At 44.4% G+C, this 24,273-nt stretch overlaps 1 protein-coding gene across 1 annotated transcript; it reads left to right on the plus strand.

Annotated features, from left to right (window-relative positions):
• Positions 1–1,241: 1,241 nt before the first annotated feature.
• Positions 1,242–24,273, plus strand: aldh9a1a.1 (aldehyde dehydrogenase 9 family, member A1a, tandem duplicate 1). Its single transcript, XM_084164322.1, has 12 exons — positions 1,242–1,382; positions 1,712–1,881; positions 2,335–2,480; positions 9,662–9,791; positions 10,103–10,237; positions 10,519–10,715; positions 11,744–11,884; positions 16,032–16,220; positions 16,900–16,987; positions 23,029–23,170; positions 23,365–23,477; positions 23,877–24,273. Exons 2-12 carry the CDS (start codon positions 1,743–1,745, stop codon positions 23,975–23,977), a joined length of 1,521 nt encoding a protein of 506 aa, XP_084020448.1. The 5' UTR covers positions 1,242–1,382; positions 1,712–1,742; the 3' UTR covers positions 23,978–24,273.

The raw sequence follows: 24,273 nt of genomic DNA on the forward strand, positions 1-24,273 counted from the left end.
AGGACTGCCAAATTAATTGGCTGGGTCATTCCGATGATATGGTGCCTTTTTTTGTCTCCAGGAATGATCAGTTCTTATTTAGTGTAAAATATGGATTCCAAAAGTCTTTAAATATAAGGTCAGGTGTCCTTTACCTTAAAAAACGCAAATGATGGATCCTGAAAGGGAATTTTATTCAAGACTTTTTGTCAGTGGATGTAGGCGGTTTAGCCATGTACGCAAGTGCTATTTATCAACTTCCACAAGAAATATAAGCCATAAAATGTTTTAAAATGTTCTTATTTTATAGTCCTGGTTAAAGTCTCTTTCATCAATAATGTTTTTTCCATGATTATTGTATTCATTATTTTATTTAAGATTTTCTGTGTGTCCCTGATACCACTTTCCACTCTGTTGTATTGTCCATTTCAGAAGGTGGTCCTCTGTAGCTCTGCTGGAAGAGCACGGCGCTTGTAACGCCAAGGTAGTGGGTTCGATCCCCGGGACACATACACAAAATAAAAAAATGTATGCACGCATGACTGTAAGTCGCTTTGGATAAAAGCGTCTGCTAAATGGCATATTATATTATTATATTAAGAAAACAACCCCTTCCTGCAATGACCCCGCATTCAGGAAGTGTCAAAAAGAAATAGGTGGAAAATCTATGGTGCAAAGCTACATAAATATAAACACTCAGTTATATCTATTTGTCCATGTTTCATGTTCTTAGTCTGTATGTCCCACTCATAAATGTCCACCCTGTTAGGCTAAATTATAGAGAAAATGCAAAATGTTAAAATATGTTTGATAGAGCAGTTAAAATCCAGTTCAAGTGTTCACCATAATGCTAGCTCAATCTTGCTCACTCACATAGCTATGGCTTATTTAGGTTCAAAATGTCCACCCTGTTAGGATTACGCCCCCAAACAGTTTAAGTGCCTGAGTTTGACCAATATGTTTTTCTGAAAGTCAAACATGTCCTTTTTCTGATTTATATATTTATTATTTTTTTCTTCCAAAGATGTTGAAGTCCAAATGGCACCACATCATCGGAATGACCCGGCTGTTGACAGTTGCGTCCTCATGACCTAAACTGCTAAAAAAAAAATGTAAACTGTAATGTAAGGGGCCAACTCAATTGCCCAGGTTTTAGCATAAACGTCGAAACACTTATTTCAAATGCTGAAGGATCCGGATGATACAGTCCATGTAAATGTTAAAGGCAAACTATCAGACACCCTGAAACTAATCCCACCCATATTGTGCAATTGCTGAAAATTTGACCTGCGGTCATACAGTATTTCCACACAGTCACTGTTTACGAGGGGCGAAGTGCGTCTGATCAATAAAACGTCAAATCCAAATCAGGGCGAAAGCTTCGATTTACTGAACAGACGACGGTAGGAACAGTCAAATTATTAAAGCAGTGTAATTTTGAGTAAATATGCAGAATGATTCGGTTTAGCTCGCTTCTAGGCTAGGCCTGTAGCATGCGTTTTTGCTGCATTGTGTAGGGATGTGTTTATAGTGTTGCTGGCTGTCTGGAGGACGTTTTCTTCTGCAAATATGCATGCATGCTAACTAAATTAGTAAAAGTACATGCACGTAGATACATATTTAGCTAGCTAAATATTATGCCAATGCGCTATGGTTTGCCTGAAACTGCCGAAACGCTTGCATATTAAAACTGTTGCAGTCTGATCACTCCTATTTTATTTGGGTCCTACAGGTGATTCACACGCAGTTGGACACAATCGAACATGGCCCAGCTTCTAGAGTCTATGCCCGGTGCCTCCACGGGACAGGTCGTGGTGACAGACCACCTAAATTTCTGGGGCGGGTGCAGAGTTAAACCCAAGGATGGGAAAAACGCGGAGCCCGTCCACGAACCTGCAACTGGTTTGTAGCATACTACATACATTATACCGTTTACTAAATCAAATCAAATGTTATTCGTCACATGCTTCGTAAACAACAGGTGTGGACTAACAGTGAAGTGCTTTTACTAGTAGGCATTCTGATGTAATAGAGCTGTAGGCCTATATCTCAGATGTATTGAATGTTTTTCAATACATTACTGTGTTAGTGTTGTAGTAAACAGGTATCTCAGTGCACAGTTGACCAGACATAGATGTCCTAGTTGACCAGTGTCTGGAATGTAAGGGTCAAGGTTCACTGACCTTGTATGTTGTTTAGTTTCCATTGGAGTATTATTACCTCACTCTTTGGGGTCGGCAAGAGTTCACTGACCAATTTACAATATGCCCCCCAAGAATCCCATGGATTCTGTTTGCCAGTTAGATGTTTATGGTCATGAAGTGTTTATTTGTATTTTTCCTCTGGTGTCTGCAGGTCGGAAGCTATGTGACATGTTTCCATGTGGGAAAGAGGAGGTGGACCAGGCCATCCAGAGTGCGCATGCTGCCTACCTAAAGTGGAGTAAGATGACAGGCATGGAGAGGGCCCGAGTCATGCTGGAGGCTGCTCGCATCATCAGGGTGAGACATTTTCATGAGACATGTCATGTGAGCAGAATGCTGCATAATGCTTGCATAACATTGCTGTTAGAATTAGATTATAAGCTACTGAACAGAGAAATTATATTTCTCTTTAAATAATTTCAAGGACATTTCCTGAATGCATTACATTCCATACCTCTTTACAGTGTACAGCAGTGGTGTGAAGTCACATTTAATGAATCTGAGGCCCTTTGTGTCGAGTTGTGTTAACTCAGTACCAAGGAGCCTTTGCAAGTGATTGCAGGACATAAATTGCTGATTTGAACAACCTTGTTGTGACACATCATCCCAAATATTAGTGGGGAACTGAAGTTCCTTTAAAGGTTTCCGGGAACAGTGCCAGGAAAGTTTTGAAAATGTTACAAATCAAATCAAATTTGTCACATGCGCCGAATACAACAGGTGTAGGTAGACCTTACAGTGAAATGCTTACTTACAAGCCCTTAACCAACAAATCAGTTTTAAGAAAGAATACCCCCAAAAAATCACAAAAAAATACAATATAAAATAATACGAAATAAAAGTAACAAATAATTAAAGAGCAGCAGTAAAAATAACACTAGCGAGGCTATATGCAGGGGGTACCGGTACCGAGTCAATGTGCGGGGGCACCGGTTAGTCGAGGTAATTGAGGTAATATGTACATGTAGGTAGAGTTATTAAAGTGTGAATATGCATAGATAATAAACAGAGAGTAGCAGCAGCGTAAAGGGGGGGGGGGGGGGGGGGGGGGGGGGATTAGATGTTCAGGAGTCTTATGAACATGGTTGTGAATGTGCAATCCTAGTTATTTATTAACTGCACAGGCATAGTACACTGTAAAACCTTTGAAGAAACCCGTTGCACTTAATATATGAGTACAGTTACTTAAAGTGATTTTATAGTCATTACTCAAACTGATAGTCACTGTGACCCTGTATGGGGTCCAGATTTCAGTTGTCAGCTTGAAACAATTTTGTAATACCCCTACTAAGCCACACCTCCAATATAATTTCCCAAAGTTGTCACGTCCTGACTCTGGGGACTCGTATTTGTTGAGTCAGGGTGTGTATTTTCTGTGTGCTATGTTCAATGTTGTATTTTCTAGGTTTAGATCTAGATCATCTAGATCTATGTTGGCCGGTGTGGTTCCCAATCAGAGGCAGCTGTCGCTCTTTGTCTCTGATTGGGGACAATACTTAGGTAGCCTATTGGCACTAGTGGGTTGTGGGATCTTGTTCCGTGTTAAGGTAGGTTGTGTTGTGCTGCCTTGGACTTCACGTTTCGTTTTGTTTGTTATTTTGTCGTTGTGTTTGATATTTAATAAACATGTACGCATATCACGCTGCGCCTTGGTCCGTCCCGTCTGTAAACGAGCGTGACAGAAGATCCCACCAAACTAGGACCAAGCAGCGTGTTCAGGAGCAAACGCTGGGAATTCAACAGGAGGTTACATTAGTAGATGTCCTCCTCGGTTGGGGGAGAATTACGGGGGAGGAGGCCGTCCGTTACCGGAAGGCGATGAAGGAGGATGCCCTGGTAGGAGAGGAGAAACGGCGCCAACAGTGCCGACGACGGAGACCCGAGAGGCAACCCCAATAAAAAAAAATTTTGGGGGGGGCACACGGTGTGGACGACGAGGCAGCAGGAGGCCGTTAAAGGGCGGATCTGCAGGTTAGGAGGCCACCATGTTACGGGGGCTATTGGTTCAGAGAGAGCAGGAGTTATTCGGTCAGAGGGAGGCGCTACAGGAGGCTATAAGGGAGAAGGAAAGTGTAGAGGCACGGCGAGAGGAGCTGGTTAGGCAGCAGAAGGAGCGGGGGTTAATAAAGGAACCCAGTCCCGCTCCTCGCACCAAGAAAGTGGTGCGTGTCGCCAGTCCGGTCCGGCCCGTTCCTGCTCCTCGCACCAAGAAAGTGGTGCGTGTCGCCAGTCCGGACCGGCCCGTTCCTGCTTCCCGCACTAAGCCAGTGGTGCGTGTTCCCAGTACGGCCCGGCCTGTTCCTGCCCCTCGCACCAAGCCAGTGGTGCGCGTCGCCAGCCCGGCCCGGCCTGTTGCTGCCCCTCGCACCAAGTCAGTGGTGCACGTCGCCAGCCCGGTCCGGCCTGTTCCTGCCCCTCGCACCAAGGCAGTGGTGCGCGTCGCCAGTCCGGTCCGGCCCGTTCCTGCTTCCCGCACTAAGCCAGTGGTGCGTGTTCCCAGTACGGCCCGGCCTGTTCCTGCCCCTCGCACCAAGCCAGTGGTGCGCGTCGCCAGCCCGGCCCGGCCTGTTGCTGCCCCTCGCACCAAGTCAGTGGTGCACGTCGCCAGCCCGGTCCGGCCGGTTCCTGCACCTCGCACCAAGGCAGTGGTGCGCGTCGCCAGCCCGGTCCGGCCTGTTCCTGCCCCCCGCACCAAGCCAGTGGTGTGCGTCGCCAGCCCGGCCCGGCCTGTTCCTGCCCCCCGCACCAAGCCAGTGGTGCGCGTCGCCAGCCCGGCCTGTTCCTGCCCCTCGCACCAAGCCAGTGGTGCGCGTCGCCAGCCCGGCCTGTTCCTGCTCCCCGCACCAGGCCAGTGGTGTGCATCGCCAGTCCGGTACGGCCCGTTCCTGCTCCCCGCACCAGGCCAGTGGTGCGCGTCGCCAGTCCGGTACGGCCCGTTCCTGCTCCCCGCACCAAGCCAGTGGTGCGCGTCGCCAGCCCGGTCCGGCCCGTTCCTGCTCCCCGCACCAGGCCAGTGGTGCGCGTCGCCAGTCCGGTACGGCCCGTTCCTGCTCCCCGCACCAAGCCAGTGGTGCGCGTCGCCAGCCCGGCCCGGCCTGTTGCTGCCCCTCGCACCAAGTCAGTGGTGCACGTCGCCAGCCCGGTCCGGCCTGTTCCTGCCCACCGCACCAAGCCAGTGGTGTGCGTCGCCAGCCCGGCCCGGCCTGTTCCTGCCCCCCGCACCAAGCCAGTGGTGCGCGTCGCCAGCCCGGCCTGTTCCTGCCCCTCGCACCAAGCCAGTGGTGCGCGTCGCCAGCCCGGCCTGTTCCTGCTCCCCGCACCAGGCCAGTGGTGTGCGTCGCCAGTCCGGTACGGCCCGTTCCTGCTCCCCGCACCAGGCCAGTGGTGCGCGTCGCCAGTCCGGTACGGCCCGTTCCTGCTCCCCGCACCAAGCCAGTGGTGCGCGTCGCCAGCCCGGTCCGGCCCGTTCCTGCTCCCCGCACCAAGCCAGTGGTGCGTGTGTCCAGTCCGGCACGGCCCGTGCCTGTTCCACCGGTGCCTGGTCCGGCACCGGTCAGCTGCTCCACTCCGGAGCCAGAGTAGTCCGCTCCACCGGGGTTTAGTCCAGATCCGGTCAGCTGCTCCACTCCGGAGCCAGAGCAATCCGCTCCACCGGTGCCTGATCCAGCTCCGGTCAGCTGCTCCACTCCGGAGCCAGAGTAGTCCGCTCCACCGGGGTTTAGTCCAGATCCGGTCAGCGGCTCCACTCCAGAGCCAGAGCAGTCTGCTCCACCGGTGCCCAGTCCAGCTCTGGTCAGCGGCTCCAGTCCGGAGCCTGTGCAGTCCGTTCCACCGGTGCCTGATCCAGCTCCGGTCAGCTGCTCCACTCCGGAGCCAGAGTAGTCCGCTCCACCGGGGTTTAGTCCAGATCCGGACAGCGGCTCCAGTCCGGAGCCTGTGTAGTCCGCTCCACCGGTGCCCGGTCCAGCTCCGGTCAGCGGCTCCAGTCCAGACCCAGACGTCAGCCCCTCTCCAGGTTCGGGGTCTCCCACACCAGGGTCCAGACAGGGCTTGGTACTTCGTGGGAGGAAGGAGAGGGGAAGCAGCGCGCCAAGGTCCAGACCAGACCAGGGGCGCAACAGGGAGGCGGAGAGTAAGTGGTCGTCACGCCCTGAGCCGGATCCGCCTCAGAGGCGGAATGCCCACCCGGCCCCTACCCTGTTATGTTTATGTTGTGCGGTCGGAGTCCGCACCTTTGGGGGGGGGGGGGTACTGTCACGCCCTGACTCTGGGGACTCGTATTTGTTGAGTCAGGGTGTGTATTTTCTGTGTGGTATGTTCAATGTTGTATTTTCTAGGTTTAGATCGTCTAGATCTATGTTGGCCGGTGTGGTTCCCAATCAGAGGCAGCTGTCGCTCGTTGTCTCTGATTGGGGACCATACTTAGGTAGCCTATTGGCACTAGTGGGTTGTGGGATCTTGTTCCGTGTTAAGGTATGTTGTGCTGCCTTGGACTTCACGTTTCGTTTTGTTTGTTATTTTGTCGTTGTGTTTGATATTAAATAAACATGTACGCATATCACGCTGCGCCTTGGTCCGTCCCGTCTGTAAGCGAGCGTGACAAAAGTGCTTTGCCTTTTCGAGGAATTGTAGAGTTACCATCCATGACTGTATTTTTTTGTAACAGAGACATAGTTGTTGAATTCGTTCATGTTCAGTCCTGTGGCCTTCACCAAGTGAGTTCCTAGGTGAATATTATAATTATAATAAAACTCTTTAGGACAATACATTACATATCTCATGAGGCGTTATTTTGAGGCTTAGCTTTACCCTAATACAGTAGCCTGAAACTCTTGGTTTAGAGGCCACATCAGACCTGCAAGTAGGGTGGCAAAATGCCGGTAACTTTCCCCAAAATTCCCTGATTAAAAAAAATTATGGAGGATGTCCAGGAATCTTCTTACCGGGATTTCTGGAAAACCTGGGAAATGTACCAACATTTTGCAACCCTACCTGCAAATCACATTATGCTGGCTTGCAAAGTGATGTGTAATTCCTATTGAAATCCAGCTAGAGTTAGGATATCCAACAGTTAGACTTTTTACTCACCTGCGACCTGCATTCAAAACGACTGCCAGGGTTAGGAACAGTGTGAGGAGACTACCTAAACCATTTAAACTGGAACAACCATTTCAGTAATGGGTGCAAAAAATCTAAATAAATAATTTGATTCGTTTAGAATTATTTATTTTTTTATCTTTGTGTAGCATAAGATGAATCAATCGATCAGTCAATGTACATACATAAACACAAATATTAAAAACAATTCCAAAAAGTCTACCTGCAGTAGAGCATGCTTGGTAAAAAGTTAATTTATTGTCATAAAAAATGTAGTTGTGAATTCTCATTTAGTTTTGAGTCAGTACCACATAAACATTTTAAGTAATAATGACTTTTCATTGACGCAGTTCAACTTATTAGAAGTACAGTAGGGGAAAAAAGTATTTAGTCAGCCACCAATTGTGCAAGTTCTCCCACTTAAAAAGATGAGAGAGGCCTGTAATTTTCATCATAGGTACACGTCAACTATGACAGACAAAATGAGAAAAACAAAATCCAGAAAATCACATTGTAGGATTTTTAATGAATTTATTTCCAAATTATGGTGGAAAATAAGTCCACCAATAAACTAAAGTTTCTCAATACTTTGTTATATACCCTTTGTTGGCAATGACACAGGTCAAACGTTTTCTGTAAGTCTTCACAAGGTTTTCACACACTGTTGCTGGTATTTTGGCCCATTCCTCCATGCAGATCTCCTCTAGAACAGTGATGTTTTGGGGCTGTCGCTGGGCAACACAGACTTTCAACTCCCTCCAAGATTTTCTATGGGGTTGAGATCTGGAGACTGGCTAGGCCACTCCAGGACCTTGAAATGCTTCTTACGAAGCCACTCCTTCGTTGCCCGGGCGGTGTGTTTGGGATCATTGTCATGCTGAAAGACCCAGCCACGTTTCATCTTCAATGCCCTTGCTGATGGAAGGAGGTTTCTACTCAAAATCTCACGATACATGGCCCCATTCATTCTTTCCTTTACACGGATCAGTCGTCCTGGTCCCTTTGCAGAAAAACAGCCCCAAAGCATGATGTTTCCACCCACATGCTTCACAGTAGGTATGGTGTTCTTTGGATGCAACTCAGCATTCTTTGTCCTCCAAACACGACGAGTTGAGTTTTTACCAAAAAGTTCTATTTTGGTTTCATCTGACCATATGACAAACTCCCAATCCTCTTCTGGATCATCCAAATGCACTCTAGCAAACTTCAGACGGGCCTGGACATGTACTGGCTTAAGCAGGGGGACACATCTGGCACTGCAGGATTTGAGTCCCTGGCGGCGTAGTGTGTTACTGATGGTAGGCTTTGTTACTTTGGTCCCAGCTCTCTGCAGGTCATTCACTAGGTCCCCCCGTGTGGTTCTGGGATTTTTGCTCACCGTTCTTGTGATCATTTTGACCCCACAGGGTGAGATCTTGCGGGGAGCCCCAGATCGAGGGAGATTATCAGTGGTCTTGTATGTCTTCCATTTCCTAATAATTGCTCCCACAGTTGATTTCTTCAAACCAAGCTGCTTACCTATTGCAGATTCAGTCTTCCCAGCCTGGTGCAGGTCTACAATTTTGTTTCTGGTGTCCTTTGACAGCTCTTTGGTCTTGGCCATAGTGGAGTTTGGAGTGGAACTGTTTGAGGTTGTGGACAGGTGTCTTTTATACTGATAACAAGTTCAAATAGGTGCCATTAATACAGGTAACGAGTGAAGGACAGAGGAGCCTCTTAAAGAAGAAGTTACAGGTCTGTGAAAGCCAGAAATCTTGCTTGTTTGTAGGTGACCAAATACTTATTTTCCACCATAATTTGCAAATAAATTCATAAAAAATCCTACGATGTGATTTTCTGGATTTTTTTTCTCTCAATTTGTCTGTCATAGTTGACGTGTACCTATGATGAAAATTACAGGCCTCTCTCATCTTTTTAAGTGGGAGAACTTGCGCAATTTGTGGCTGACTAAATACTTTTTTCCCCCACTGTATTTGAGTAGAAAATGCCTTGGGGTTTACAGTGTGCACAATATCAAACTTTGTACATTTCATGACCACTGTTACATGTTATTTTATCTACTCATATTTCTTTATTTGATCCTCTCTGTAGCATTACGATTCAGTTCTTTCAACATTACTTTCCCTTGTTTTCTTAAATGGCCCTCAATAGGTTACATACAGTATAGGTTTGCACCCACAACTCTTTGTATTGCGAACACACTGATCTATAATAATAATATACTAATAATATATGTCATTTAGCAGACACTTTTATTCAAAAATGGGTGGTCCTGGGAATCAAACCCACTACCCTGGCATTATAAGCGCATTGCTCTACCAACTTAGCTACAAACGACCACTATTCCCAATCTATTGATCTATTCCCAATGCTGTTAACAGGAGAGAAGAGACAACATTGCCAAGTTGGAGGTGATCAACAATGGGAAGTCTATCACAGAGGCCCAGGTGGACATTGATGTTTCCTGGCAGGCCTTAGAGTACTACGCTGGCATTGCTGGCACACTGGCAGGTGGGAACACACTCTGTAGAAGACATGTATAAACAAAATTATTTTGACCCAGTACCATCATATGCTATTGTGGTTCTCAAACACATACACATTGTATTATTATAGGCCCAATTATTATCTTCTCTTTAAATGACGTATGCTTCACTTTTCTTTGTCTTTTATGCTTATGGGCTTAGTGACAGGTTTTTAGCTTATACCGAATTATGCATAACACATAGACAATTTTGTTGCACCCTAATAATGAATCACACTACAATATATTTGCAATAGCACTCATAGCAATGTTACAGTTTACCATTCATTTACCTCAGGCCAGCACATCCAACTGCCCAGAGGATCCTTTGCTTACACCAGACGGGAGGCCCTGGGGGTATGTGTGGGCATCGGGGCCTGGAACTACCCCTTCCAGATCGCCTGTTGGAAGTCTGCTCCTGCCCTGGCCTGTGGTACGTTTACCATGACCTCCAGCGTTCATGCATTACCATCACACTGTGGAATGTTTTTTTGCTTCACATTTCAGTTATGATTAGATAACTTAAAACTAATCAATACATATTTCATTATTTAGTATAATGAATGTATCCGTTATTCTTCTTCATGGAAATTTGAATTAACCATGCATACGAAGAGGAATAGTAGATTTTGGACATGTCTTTTAGAAACAGATTGTACTGCGAGTGAAACTAAGTATTAATTTTTTTCCTGCTGTGTCTCTCTTGCTCCCCAGGTAACGCCATGGTGTTCAAACCTTCTCCTTTCACCCCTGTGACCGCTGTGATTCTGGCTGAGATCTACAAAGAGGCTGGGGTACCTGATGGGCTCTTCAACGTGGTGCAGGGTGGGGCGGAGACTGGCACCCTGCTCTGTAATCACCCCGGCGTGGCTAAGGTGTCCTTCACTGGCAGTGTCCCCACTGGGAAGAAGGTACAGACTGAAACAAAATACTTTATTGGGTGTTTACCAAGGTGGTAGTCATTAGGCACCAAAAATAAGAAAATGGACTGAAACAGGGAGGGACTACCTGAACTAGTCCAATAAGAAATGCTCGTTTTAGTTTGCCGTTGCAAAAGATTTTGCCACTGTGTGCTCTAATGAATACAACCCTAAATTATTGTCATGGCAAGTCTTCAATCACCTCCATGTTCATAATCTCACAGTCTCACTGCAACTCACTGCCAGTAATTGACCTCTCTGGGTCTATTGATAACGAGAGTAACTTGAGAAACCTGAATTGCTTCTCTGTTCATCAATGATAAGACTGCTGAACAATGAATCAAATGGCTACCCGGACTATTTGCATTGCTGCTACTCACTGTTTATTATCTATGCATAGTCACTTTACCCCTACCTACATGTACATATTACCTCAATTACCTCAACTAACCTGTACCCCTGCACATTGACTCGGTACGGATACCTCCTGTATATAGCCTCGTTATTGTTATTTAATTGTGTTACTTTTTCAAACTTTTGTTTATTTTGTAAATATTTATTTTCTTAAAACTGCATTGTTGGTTAAGGGCTTGTAAGTAAGCAATTCACGGTAAGGTCTACTAACTGTAAGTCGCTCTGGATAAGAGCGTCTGCTAAATGACTAAAATGTAAATGTAAAATGTCTACACCTGTTGTATTCGGTGCATGTGATAAAGAAAATTGTATTTGATTTGTGACTCATATTCGTTGACAATCACCACGATCAATGTTATGGACAACACTGCCATCTAGAGGTAGTTATTTATTGTACTATATATAATATTGGTCAGTAGGAGGCAGTGTAGTGCTGCAATTGTCTAAAACATCTGTCAGACAAGACTTGTTCATGAAACACTCATTTGGGAAGTACTATTCCCATGGCCATACCTTTTAACAATATTATTGATCAGTATTCAGTCATCTCAGCTCTCATTGGCTAATTGGACCTTTCTTCCTATCATGTTCTCTCTTCCTTTCAGATCATGGAGATGTCTGCGAAGACGGTGAAGCAGGTGACTCTGGAGCTGGGAGGGAAATCACCCCTCATCATCTTTAAGGACTGTGAGCTGGAGAACGCAGTGAGGGGGGCGCTCATGGCTAACTTCCTGACTCAGGGAGAGGTGAGCTCAATGCTAACCGACTTCTTACTTTCAATGCTGACTGACTTCTTACTTAATGGCCTAATACCATTGCCTGTATTGATGTACAGTGTTTTCCAGTAGCGCCAGCAGTCGGCTAAACAGCCGATTACAGACTCATTTTCAGCCGGCTACTGTTTCCACTTAAATTAACTACGCTACTTTTCAATTCGCTAGTCAGAAAAAAAAGTAAGCCAAGCCCTCTCCCCCCGCTAGAATGAATGATGTGCATCTTCTAGCGATCTATTGATAGGACAGGCCACTGCTGGTTTGACAGTCTGCTGTCTGTCCCGCCTCCTGTGGGCACTGTGATTTGTGTGCGCTGTGGTTGGTTGCAGAATTTCTTTACACGGAGGTGGAGATTATGCTTCTTTATTGTCTCTGAGTGAATTTCAGGGCTCTACGGTGCGACCATTTTACATGCATATGCGGCTAAAAATAGATGTGCGAATTGAAAACTGTGATATATAGCAACAACAAAAAAATCTGCTATTTTCAAAGTCTTTCTGCCGTTTTGTTTAATAGCTGGTAGCTAATTACACAAGGAAACATAGAAATAAGAATGATTTATTATGTCTATGCAAATAACTACCTTGTGCCAGTGCCAATTTGTTATTTTTATTTTTTACTTATCTATTTTTTACTTAACACTTATTTTTCTTAAAACTGCATTGTTGGTTAAGGGCTTGTACAGTGGGGGAAAAAAGTATTTAGTCAGCCACCAATTGTGCAAGTTCTCCCACTTAAAAAGATGAGAGAGGCCTGTAATTTTCATCATAGGTACACGTCAACTATGACAGACAAAATGAGAAGAAAAAAATCTCCAGAAAATCACATTGTAGGATTTTTTATGAATTTATTTGCAAATTATGGTGGAAAATAAGTATTTGGTCAATAACAAAAGTTTCTCAATACTTTGTTATATACCCTTTGTTGGCAATGACACAGGTCAAACGTTTTCTGTAAGTCTTCACAAGGTTTTCACACACTGTTGCTGGTATTTTGGCCCATTCCTCCATGCATATCTCCTCTAGAGCAGTGATGTTTTGGGGCTGTCGCTGGGCAACACGGACTTTCAACTCCCTCCAAAGATTTACTATGGGGTTGAGATCTGGAGACTGGCTAGGCCACTTCAGGACCTTGAAATGCTTCTTACGAAGCCACTCCTTTGTTGCCCGGGCGGTGTGTTTGGGATCATTGTCATGCTGAAAGACCCAGCCACGTTTCATCTTCAATGCCCTTGCTGATGGAAGGAGGTTTCTACTCAAAATCTCACGATACATGGCCCCATTCATTCTTTCCTTTACACGGATCAGTCGTCCTGGTCCCTTTGCAGAAAAACAGCCCCAAAGCATGATGTTTCCTCCCCCATGCTTCACAGTAGGTATGGTGTTCTTTGGATGCAACTCAGCATTCTTTGTCCTCCAAACACGACGAGTTGAGCTTTTACCAAAAAGTTATATTTTGGTTTCATCTGACCATATGACATTCTCCCAATCCTCTTCTGGATCATCCAAATGCACTCTAGCAAACTTCAGACGGGCCTGGACATGTACTGGCTTAAGCAGGGGGACACGTCTGGCACTGCAGGATTTGAGTCCCTGGCGGCGTAGTGTGTTACTGATGGTAGGCTTTGTTACTTTGGTCCCAGCTCTCTGCAGGTCATTCACTAGGTCCCCCCGTGTGGTTCTGGGATCTTTGCTCACCGTTCTTGTGATCATTTTGACCCCACGGGGTGAGATCTTGCGTGGAGCCCCAGATCGAGGGAGATTATCAGTGGTCTTGTATGTCTTCCATTTCCTAATAATTGCTCCCACAGTTGATTTCTTCAAACCAAGCTGCTTACCTATTGCAGATTCAGTCTTCCCAGCCTGGTGCAGGTCTACAATTTTGTTTCTGGTGTCCTTTGACAGCGCTTTGGTCTTGGCCATAGTGTAGTTTGGAGTGTGACTGTTTGAGGTTGTGGACAGGTGTCTTTTATACTGATAACAAGTTCAAACAGGTGCCATTAATACAGGTAACGAGTGGAGGACAGAGGAGCCTCTTAAAGAAGAAGTTACAGGTCTGTGAGAGCCAGAAATCTTGCTTGTTTGTAGGTGACCAAATACTTATTTTCCACCATAATTTGCAAATAAATTCATTAAAAATCCTACAATGTGATTTTCTGGATTTTTTTCCTCAATTTGTCTGTCATAGTTGACGTGTACCTATGATGAAAATTACAGGCCTCTCTCATCTTTTTAAGTGAGAGAACTTGCACAATTGGTGGCTGACTAAATACTTTTTTCCCCACTGTAAGTAAGCATTGTATTCGGCGCATGTGGTAAATAACATTTGATTTGATTTGAGACCGCAGCATCAGTGTTGTGGGCATTGTGAGTGAAGTGCAGAAAGATACATTTGTAGAAGCGCACAGGCATAGAAGTTGGTTGAATTTACCAGAGGCAACCAAAATATTGGTCGATCTGCAAAAAAACTTTGGGACTTGTGGAAAACACTACATATAGTACAGGGATAGGCAACTTTAATGGGTGCGGGGGCCATTAAAAATCAGAACTCATCATGAAGGACCGCAGTGGCTCGCGGGTCTGCTAGCCCACATCCATACCCACATATGCAGTGGAGAGACAAATTTGAAGTTTCATAGTTATTTCTTGCAATTCTACAAATTTAGCTATGGGGTGGAGAGAATAATTAGCAGTTTTACAGCTAATTTCCTGCAATTCTACACATTTTGTCATAGGGGTGGAGAGAAATGTTAGCAGTTTTCTAATGTGATATCTGAGTGAGAGTGACTAACAAAATCAATGGGAGCCACCCGGTCGGTAATTCGACCATGATTACTACAAGTTTAGATAATCTAGCCAGCTAATTTACCAATCTTTCCATAATTTTAGCTGACATGGGCTAATTGACTGTCAATAGTTAGGTTTCCTTCCAATTGGCGAAAGATCTTTATGCAGATTTTAGAATATTCGCATGAAGAAAATATCCACATTTTCCCACCAGTGGTGTGTTTCCACCAAATGGACTTGTTGTGGATAAAAGTCAGTGGGTGATGACGTAGTGCACACAAATTGTACTTATTCGCTTTAGTTTTCATGTACCGAATAAAGTTCAATGTGTTTCAATCGCATTTTCAACTCTACCGATTAGTTTTGTCACAAACTGTTGCGTTGAATAGCAAATGTGCCTCCTCTGGTCTTGGTACGTGCACTCTAGCCAACAGCTCGCAGATACAGTGCGGGTAGGCTAGTCTACATGATGAGATTATTATGGATAAGAGCCAGAATATTTTTATTTGTCAAACAGCAGTCAAGCATCAATCATCATGTCACCAGAATAATACTCTCAATATTTATTGGAAAGGAGCATCAAGGTCACCGTGCACTTTCACCACCCTGTGAAGTTCATAATTTATTTCATCTGTAGCCTAATAAACTGCATGGTTTCTCGAGTCATAGTGGGAGGACCACACACCATATCATTGCGTGACTCCAAGTTTACTTCGATATAATGCTTATTATATCAATATTTGCACATATAAAGGCGTTTTCACCACCATTTCTCGCATAACTAATTTTAACGACACAAAAAGATAGTACGAACAAATTAATCTGTCAGCATTTATAAAATTGTACTGAAACTACCCGTTTCCATGACAGCTGTCATGATTGTATTTTTATACAGTGATTTTACTCGTATAAAAACTGGATGGAAACATGGTTAGTGACTGACATAACGAGAAACTGCTGATGCACAACCAAATTTCTAAATTGCACCTTGTGTATGCTACTATTCTAACTCTCCACATAAGTTGAGTCCCGACTGAGTTCCAAAAACATGTTTTATTGATGCCCGCGTGCGGGCTGCTAGTTGCCCATCCCTGATGTAGTATGTACAGTAATACAGTATGACTGTATTACCTTCTCCATGCATGGATATTGTTTCTGACCTTGATTCAAGCATATGTTAAGCTTGGCTTTCTTTACCCTTTAAACTTGTGATAATGTATCTTTTCCCACTCTTGGTTTCTATTGAGTTGAACTCTATTGTCTTACTATCATGTTAACAGCAGTTGAAATGCAACTTTCTTGACCAACCACCTACCTATGGTCTCCCTGTTTAGGTGTGCTGTAACGGGACGCGGGTGTACGTGCAGAGGGAGATCATGCCTGAGTTCCTGGAGGAGGTGGTTAAGAGGACCAAGGCCATCCAAGTAGGGGACCCTCTCCTGGAGGACACCCGCATGGGAGCCCTGATCACCAGGCAACACCTGGACAAGGTGCTGGGCTTCGTCAGCCAGGCCAAGAAAGAGGTAAGGAGGTATCAGTAAATTAATGTGCAGCCTGGGTCGTGTTCAGTAGGGTACACTGAAGCAAAATGCAAGGCAATGGAACAAGTGTCCAGCTTAGACTACTTAGACAAATTCCGGTAGTCCCTCGCTGTTTCACAATGTTTTCTTCCTACTGAACACAGCCCTGCTGTTTGAACATCTGCCTCATCCAGGACAGTGGGTACCTTAGGGGTATGTCTATCCCAGCCTTCAGTCTACTGTTTGTCTGAATTTTGTACCTAACCCAAATTTGCACCTAACCCAAATCATCATGTTGTGATCTGCAATGTTTATTTTTTTGTCCGATTTTTCTACTACTTCAGCTTTTCTGCCTTTGCCTAATACAAATCTCTCTCTCTCTCTCTCTCTCTCTCTCTCTCTCTCTCTCTCTCTCTCTCTCTCTCTCTCTCTCTCTCTCTCTCTCTCTGTGTGTGTGTGTCTCTCGCTCTCTCTGTGTGTGTGTGTGTCTCTCTCTCTCTGTGTGTGTCTCTCGCTCTCTCTGTGTGTGTGTGTGTCTCTCTCTCTGTGTGTGTCTCTCTCGCTCTCTCTCTCTATGTCTCTCTCTCTCTCTGTGTGTGTGTCTGTCTGTCTCTCTCTCTCTCTCTGTCTCTCTCTCTGTCTGTCTGTCTCTCTCTCTATGACTGTCTGTCTGTTCCTTTAGGGAGCAAAGGTACTTTGTGGAGGGGATGCATTTACCCCGATTGACCCCAAACTGAAAGGAGGTTACTACATGTCTCCCTGTGTCCTGGGTGAGTCTGGTTTAATCATAATTACACCAATTGTCATACTCCCTAATAGTGTTGCACGGTATACCGGTACCAAAACGTCATGATACTTATGATACCAACATTTTAGAATACTGTAGTACCGTTTCATATGATACTATCGACTTTTTCAGCCCTACAGATCTAAAGAAACTGCTGGTGCCCTTACAAAAAAAAAGTGCAGTAACTGCAGTCGACTGTGGTATTTTGGACAGAGTGATTGCAGAATAACTGCAGCGTACTGCAGTTGAACTGCAGTTATACTGCACTCTTAACTGCAGTTACACTGCACAATTACCGCAGTAAAAAAAAAACGTATTTTGAACGCAGTATTTTCAGCATACTGACTGCAATCTTTTTTCGGAAGGGCACCTGTTATAAAATGTCAGTTTTGTTTATAATTTCAGTTGAATCTAAGCAACAGCCACTAGTCTCTTGTATGCGCAGGTCCAATAATATCCACTTCCCTTTCATGCGCATATCACGTGTGGCAGCTGAAACCAGCCAGCCGCATCCAGTGTTGCCAACTTAGCGACTTTGTCACTATATTTAGCGAGGATTCAGACCCCTCTAGCGACACATTTTCAAAAACTGCAAAAAAGGCTGAGGCCACCATGTCATTAGCTATCACTGAACACTGTTCCATGCTGGCATGTGATCACATTGGAGAAGCATGTATAGCTGCTTTCTCAGACTCCACTGCTGCTACCCACTTCAAAATGCACAGGACAAAGTGCACAGAAATGATTAATGGTGTTCTAGCACCATACTTTCTGAAAAAGTTGGTCGCAGATGTGGCTGACCAGTGTTTCAGCCTCCTCCTCGATGAGTCCACGGATGTAAGTGTTTCTAAGTACCTGGCGGTTGTGATAAGGTACTTTAGTGACACCAAGCAGACAATTGTATCAACATTTCTGGGGCTTGTTGAGTTGCAGGGAGGAGATTCCAAATCTATAGCACGTGCTGTTGTGGCTTTCCTCGAGAAGTGTTGTCTTAAAAAAAGAGAAACTCCTGGGGATATGGACTGACAATGCCTCTGTTATGACGGGGATTAACAATGGGGTCCATAAAGTGCTGAAGGCGGAGTATGACCTCAAAGATCTGGTTCTTATTCGCTGTGTGTGCCACTCTCTGCAGCTTGCTGTAAGTCATGCTTCCAATGACACCATCCCCCGTAGTGTGGAGTACTTGGTACGAGAGACTTATAACTGGTTTTCAGTGTCTCCAAAGCGCAGGGAGGCCTACAAGGCCATATATGAGACCATCAACGTTGGGGAGAAACCTTTACAGATAACCAAGGTGTTTGCCACACGTTGGCTCTCCATGGAACCCGCGGTTTCATGCATTTTGGACCAGTGGGAGGAGCTTAGGCTGCATTTCGCAGTCACCAAGTCCAGTGAACACTGCTACATGGCTGAGGTTTTATAACCATGTACAGTGATCCTCAAAACATATTGTATCTGACTTTTTTGAAGTCAGTGCTGGGTGAGGTACAGTTGGGCATCAAGGCTTTTGAGGGAGAGCAAGTAGATCCTCTTAAGCTACTTGACAGCTTGGTTAGCCTGATCAAGTCTGTGAGCAGCAGGGTGCTGAATCCACTGGCAAATGTTGATGTACTTAAAGGGCCAATAGATGGATACATCATTCCCAAACCGTACCTTGGTTACCTTTTTGAGTCAAAGGCAGCTGAGCTCCACCTTGCGCCTGAGGATGAAAACAATGTCCGAAAGCAGTGTGTAGCCTTCACCATCTCCCTCACTAATGAGTTGAGGGTGAGACTGCCGGACAACATCGAAGCATTGCAGTACATGTCATTTTTCAATGTGGAGGAAACTCTAAAGCACAATAAGAGCCCTGGAGAAATAGAAAAAACAGCCAAGCTCCTTGGCTACTCCCCTGCAGAGATAGACAAGATTGTCCAGCAATGGCGTGCCATACATCTTAGTAAATGGAATGAGACAAAAAACACACTGGGCTACTGGAGTGAGATTTGGAAGTTCAGGGATGCAGCTGATATCAACCCCTTTCAAGAACTTGCCATGGCTGTTGTGTCTGTGTTGTCCTTGCCACACTCGAATGCTGAAGTCGAGAGAGTATTCAGCCAGATGAGTGTGGTATAAAGCAAACTTAGAAATCGGATGTCCTTGCAGACCCTTAACTCCATCCTGTACATTCGATATGGACTGAAGCTGTCTGGTAAGGCTTGCTATGAGCACCAGCTGCCTGATAATGTTTTGCAGCTTTTTGGCACATCAGCTGCTTACTCATTTAAGTCAGCTCCCTCAGTTGCTGAACCTGCCATAGAGAGACTTGACCAAAATGACGATGACCCACTCTTTCTGTGAGCCAGCACAGCCTGTGTGTGTGTGGAGGGGGGTCTGGGAAAAAAATACAATTAACCTGAATTAGGGCCAGACTAGTTACCATCATTTTCTCACATTGCCATTGACAGTTTTTTCTATTGTCTCTTTTTGGTCCATTTAGATTGTTAATGTAGATTGTATACAATTTTTTTTTTTTAATGTTATGGTTAAAAATGCTCATGTTTTACTGTGACTTGTTGTAGGCTCCTAAGTGGAACATAAGGTTAAAAACCAAACCAAATTTAACAAAACTCAACTAAAAAAAATATATAATAATAAAAGTATACATATATTTATTTTTTTAAGTTGCTCCACCAAAGTGTCTTTTGGGTCATTTTTGCCAGTCCCAAGCCCGGATAAAGGAGGAGGGTAGGAATTGTGACATAAAAAAAAACAAGAATATATTTAACATTTACATTTAAGTCATTTAGCAGACGCTCTTATCCAGAGCGACTTACAAATTGGTGCATTCAACTTAGGATAGCCAGTGGGACAACCACATCTTGATCATAGAATCGACAGAAGAAAGTTCATTTGTAGTTCTAAACATATTAGGGTGTTTTTTACTCACTTTTTGTCTCTCCCACAACCTTATTCCTCTCCTACAGCGTCCATCACAATTACATGCATATGGCCAATTATGCAAATTAGGCGATGGCGTCATTGAGCGACTTTTAGGACAGCCAATAGCTACTTTCCTTACTGAGGAGTTGGCAACACTGCTACCAGCCCTCACTCACCTGCTTTTCTCCGTCCGCTCTTCACACGCGTCTATTCCTCCGTCAGTTAAAAAATATATATAATTTAACCGTGATGGGGATGCAGACCCAGACCCTGATGAGTCTTCTGTTGTTAGATTTGTACATTTGTTACATTGGAGCAGCTCGCAAAGCAGCAATGTTGATACATTGTATGATTTCATCGCCTGTTATAACAGAGAGCACGGACCAGTCTGAGTAGACTTTGCAAGTTCACTGTCATGCAGCCTCTAAGTGTCTGAGAGGGAAAATACCGCTTCACGACAGGCATGCTTGCAGCTTTACAGCAAAGAAAACCTCTCGTCTCAAGCCTAAACGGTAAAAAGAATATGACACATATTACCGGAGATGCCTTTTTTTCTTTCTATCGGGATTCGGGCGCGTTTTATATAATTTCACAAACCATGTCGCGAGCCATTTTAAACTAATCTGGTGGCTAATTATTGGTTTGATAACAAACAACGTTGTTCCATGTCACCTAGCTAGCTAACAATCTGGTAACGTTACAGTAGGTCTAGGCAAATGTGTTGGCACAGGAAGAAAGGAAAGGGTATGCTACTCATGAGATGTGCTTCAAAAGGTAAGATTCATATAGGCCTAATGTAAGCCTAAACTATATCAAAAGTCGATTTATTTCTGCTGCTCCTTAAATTCTGTTTTGTGCCTAACGTTTTAAAAGTTGGGAGTAGTGTGTGTTTGTGGGAGGGAGTAGTGTGTGTTTGTGGGAGAGAGAGTGGTGTGTGTGTGTGTCTTTATGAGAGTGAGGGAGAGAGCATGTGAGGGAAGGAGAGTGTCTGTGTTAACTGAAGAGTAAAGAAGGTTTCATGCAGTGTTTTCCCCATACTGACACAATAACATGCCGATCATTATGCATGTAATCACAGGAGGTTTGTGGCACCGTAATTGGGGAGGATGGGCTCGTGGTAATGGCTGGAGCACAATTTGTGGAATGTTATCAAATACATGGTTTCTAGGTGTTTGATGCCATTCTATTTGCGCCGTTCCAGCCATTATGAGCTGTCCTCCCTTCAGCAGCCTCCACTGATCACAGCCAAATCACAGGTAGGCCTTTGCAAATATTAGCAAAGCAGCCATTCTATGCTGTCTGCTATTATACACTGAACAGTGTGAAGATAAATTCAATGTGTTCTATTGAGTAGAAGTGTGAATTTTAGTGACAGGTTTTTGGAGAACGTTTCGAAAACGTGAACAAGCGTCCGTGGCGAACAGGATGCGAGGCCACCACTCGGTATCGTGATACTTGATATCGTATCGCCTGGTATCGTATCGTTTGTAAAATGTTGGTATCGTGACAAGCCTATTCCCTAATGTGGTACATCCTGTTTTTACCAATCTACCACTGTTCCATAGATTGATGTATTATCAAATATGATCCACTCAATGTATAGTGACCAGAGTATGTGAGCGGAACGAGGTGCGGAGCGTGCTCAATTTGACTGGAGCGCGGAGCGAGTTTCCCAAAGGCTTGAGCATCGGCCTTCTCGCCCGCTCCAGTACCGCTCCAGTAGCGCTCACTTCACGAGCTCAGGGCAGGCCCGGCCCAGCATGCATTTCTAGGCTACTTCTGTGCTGCTATAGCCACTTGCTTTAGCTACTGTCATGGAGTTCACTAAATATTTTCATAAAGAAACTGATAAAACACACAGGTGCAAAATCAAGGTGACTTACTAAGATGAGGACCAAGAGCAAGAGCGGGAGTGTGGTGATGTAGTGTCCACAACTAAATAATCATTGTGGAATCTGAAAAGACACATATCCCGAAAGCATGATGGTGTACTATGTGCACATGCTAACAGAAAGGAACGAGGTGGGTAGCTAGCTAAGTGTGTGTCATTGTAGCAAAGTATTTATAAACAAAAAATCAGATCTCTTAAAAGTTTAGTTCATTTTCGTTCTATTGTCTATACAATAGGCTATCATTGATTTTGGCCCAATAGGCCTCACATATTACCTCTTTCAAGCACCTTTCCATTTTGATAGGGTTATTTTGCCTAAAAACCTTTAGGCCTACCTATTGATTTTTTTAAAACAACTCCGCATCCCTGCCCAGCCTGGCAAGAGTGACGTGAAGGGTGTTTAGCATCGCCAGTGGGTATTCTCCACTGCTGGCCTGCTCTCCAGGCACCATCGCATGAGCCTGAAGCCACATACTCTGGCCAAACTCGTGTTTCTAAAAGTGAATTCGAAGGCACTGAGCCTAATAAGGCATTTTTCATGTCATTTTGATTAAATTGTAAGTAAGTCACAGCCTATATGCGCAATTTAGACTATAATGATTTAATCCAATGAAATGTTGTTAAAATGCTGAGCGCATAATGTTCCTGCCAGCCTAGTGTGTCACACTTGCAAATGCTTCACAATGTATTTATTTGTAGGTTGTAGCCTTGAAATAATAGACTAATAATATAGCTTAAATAATGATTTTTCTTAGGCTACCCGTCTGGCTCCTGACCTATATAGAGTGTTTATATGCTCTTTAATATGACATGTAGCCTATTTGAAAAGATGAGCGCTTCTTATAGTCATGTTTATTAAAATACTTTTCATTCAAATCATATGGTTTGGTTTCAATACTTCAAAACCAAATGGTAGGTCCAGGCAGTCACATAAATAGATGGGTGTTGGTTAAATGGGGATTTTAATGAACGGAGCGAATTTGGAGCGGCATTTTTATTTCTTGTGTGCGAGGAGCGGTTTTTAGCGGAGCGGTTGGAAAGGACGTGGTGCGCCGTGAGCGATGAGCGGGATTTTCGACCGCTCACATACTCTGGTAGTGACTGTCCAGTCTATATTTGGAGCTATGACTGTAACTCCACATTTTGTATGTAACTTTATATTTAACTCCACATTGACTGTAACTCCACATCCATGTATTCCAACATAGACAACTGCAGAGATGACATGACGTGTGTGAAGGAGGAGATCTTTGGGCCTGTAATGTCAGTGATGCCCTTTGACACAGAAGAGGAAGTGCTGAAGAGGGCCAACAACACTACCTTCGGCCTGGCCTCTGGAGTCTTCACCAGGTACCAGACCCATACACATTTAACCTTCTCCAATAATCTTTCCTCTATGCCTTGCATCCTCTCCTTTTTCCTTCAATTAGGTTGAGGAGGCGAGGAAATAAGATGCAAGGAATAGCGGAAATTGAGATGGAGACCTAGAACCACTAACTAGTCTAGTACACTGAGTCTCTCTTCCTGTTCTTGGCTCCCTGTAGGGATATATCCCGGGCCCACCGGGTGGCTGAGAACCTGCAGGCTGGAACCTGCTTCATCAACAACTACAACATCAGCCCTGTGGAGGTGCCCTTCGGAGGGTACAAGCAGTCTGGTGAGATGGCATGATAATAATAATAATAATAATAATATTAATACTAATAATAACCCATTCAATGTAATTAAGGTTTGTCAGGACCCTACTTAGGAACCAATAGGAAAATAGATGGCTGAAATGGACACAAACAGTATTTTCACAAATATTATCAGTTCAAATATGGCAGCAGATCTGATGTTGTAACAATGCCATAACGGTAATATGAAATGAAGGAATAATAATCTGACTTTGTTGTAACAGTGCCATAATGGTAATACAAAATGAAGGAATAACAACAGAAATAGAAAGCAAGAGGGCAGACATGCAAGACGGACAGGGATAACAAGACATGACATATTCCTCATTAGAGGGATGTGTCCTATATAGTTCTCATTGATCTCTTCTCTTTCTCCGCAGGTTTTGGCAGGGAGAACGGCCAGGTGACCATCGAGTACTACTCCCAGCTGAAGACTGTGGTTGTGGAGATGGGAGACGTGGACAATTACTTTAATTGTTAAATTACCAATTAAGTGCCAAGGAGAACCTAGACACTACTGTCCTTGAGACGTTTGGTGTATTTGTGCATCTGAGGAAAGTATAATTTTTATTGATAGTTTATAACAGCAAGTAACTAACATGGCTGGTTTGTCTGTACAATGTGCAAGTATGAGGATGTCACCAAGTGCAAATAAGCCTGCTGTGATCCTAGGCAATAAGTCAATATGAAGAACCGTTCAAACGTTTCCCATGGTCCATCACTTTCTATCACATGTATCTCTCACTTTTTGAATAAATGTTTGTAATACTCACAGTA

The sequence above is a fragment of the Coregonus lavaretus genome (assembly GCF_964263955.1).
Source record: "Coregonus lavaretus genome assembly, chromosome: 6".
Classification (NCBI taxonomy): domain Eukaryota; kingdom Metazoa; phylum Chordata; class Actinopteri; order Salmoniformes; family Salmonidae; genus Coregonus; species Coregonus lavaretus.

Coding starts and splice junctions, on each gene's coding strand:
- aldh9a1a.1 (XM_084164322.1), top strand. CDS start 1,743: ATGGCCCAGCTTCTAGAGTCTATGCCCGGTGCCTCCACGGGACAGGTC. Junction 1,882..2,334: donor CGTCCACGAACCTGCAACTG/GTTTGTAGCATA, acceptor TGGTGTCTGCAG/GTCGGAAGCTATGTGACATG. Junction 16,988..23,028: donor CATGTCTCCCTGTGTCCTGG/GTGAGTCTGGTT, acceptor ATTCCAACATAG/ACAACTGCAGAGATGACATG.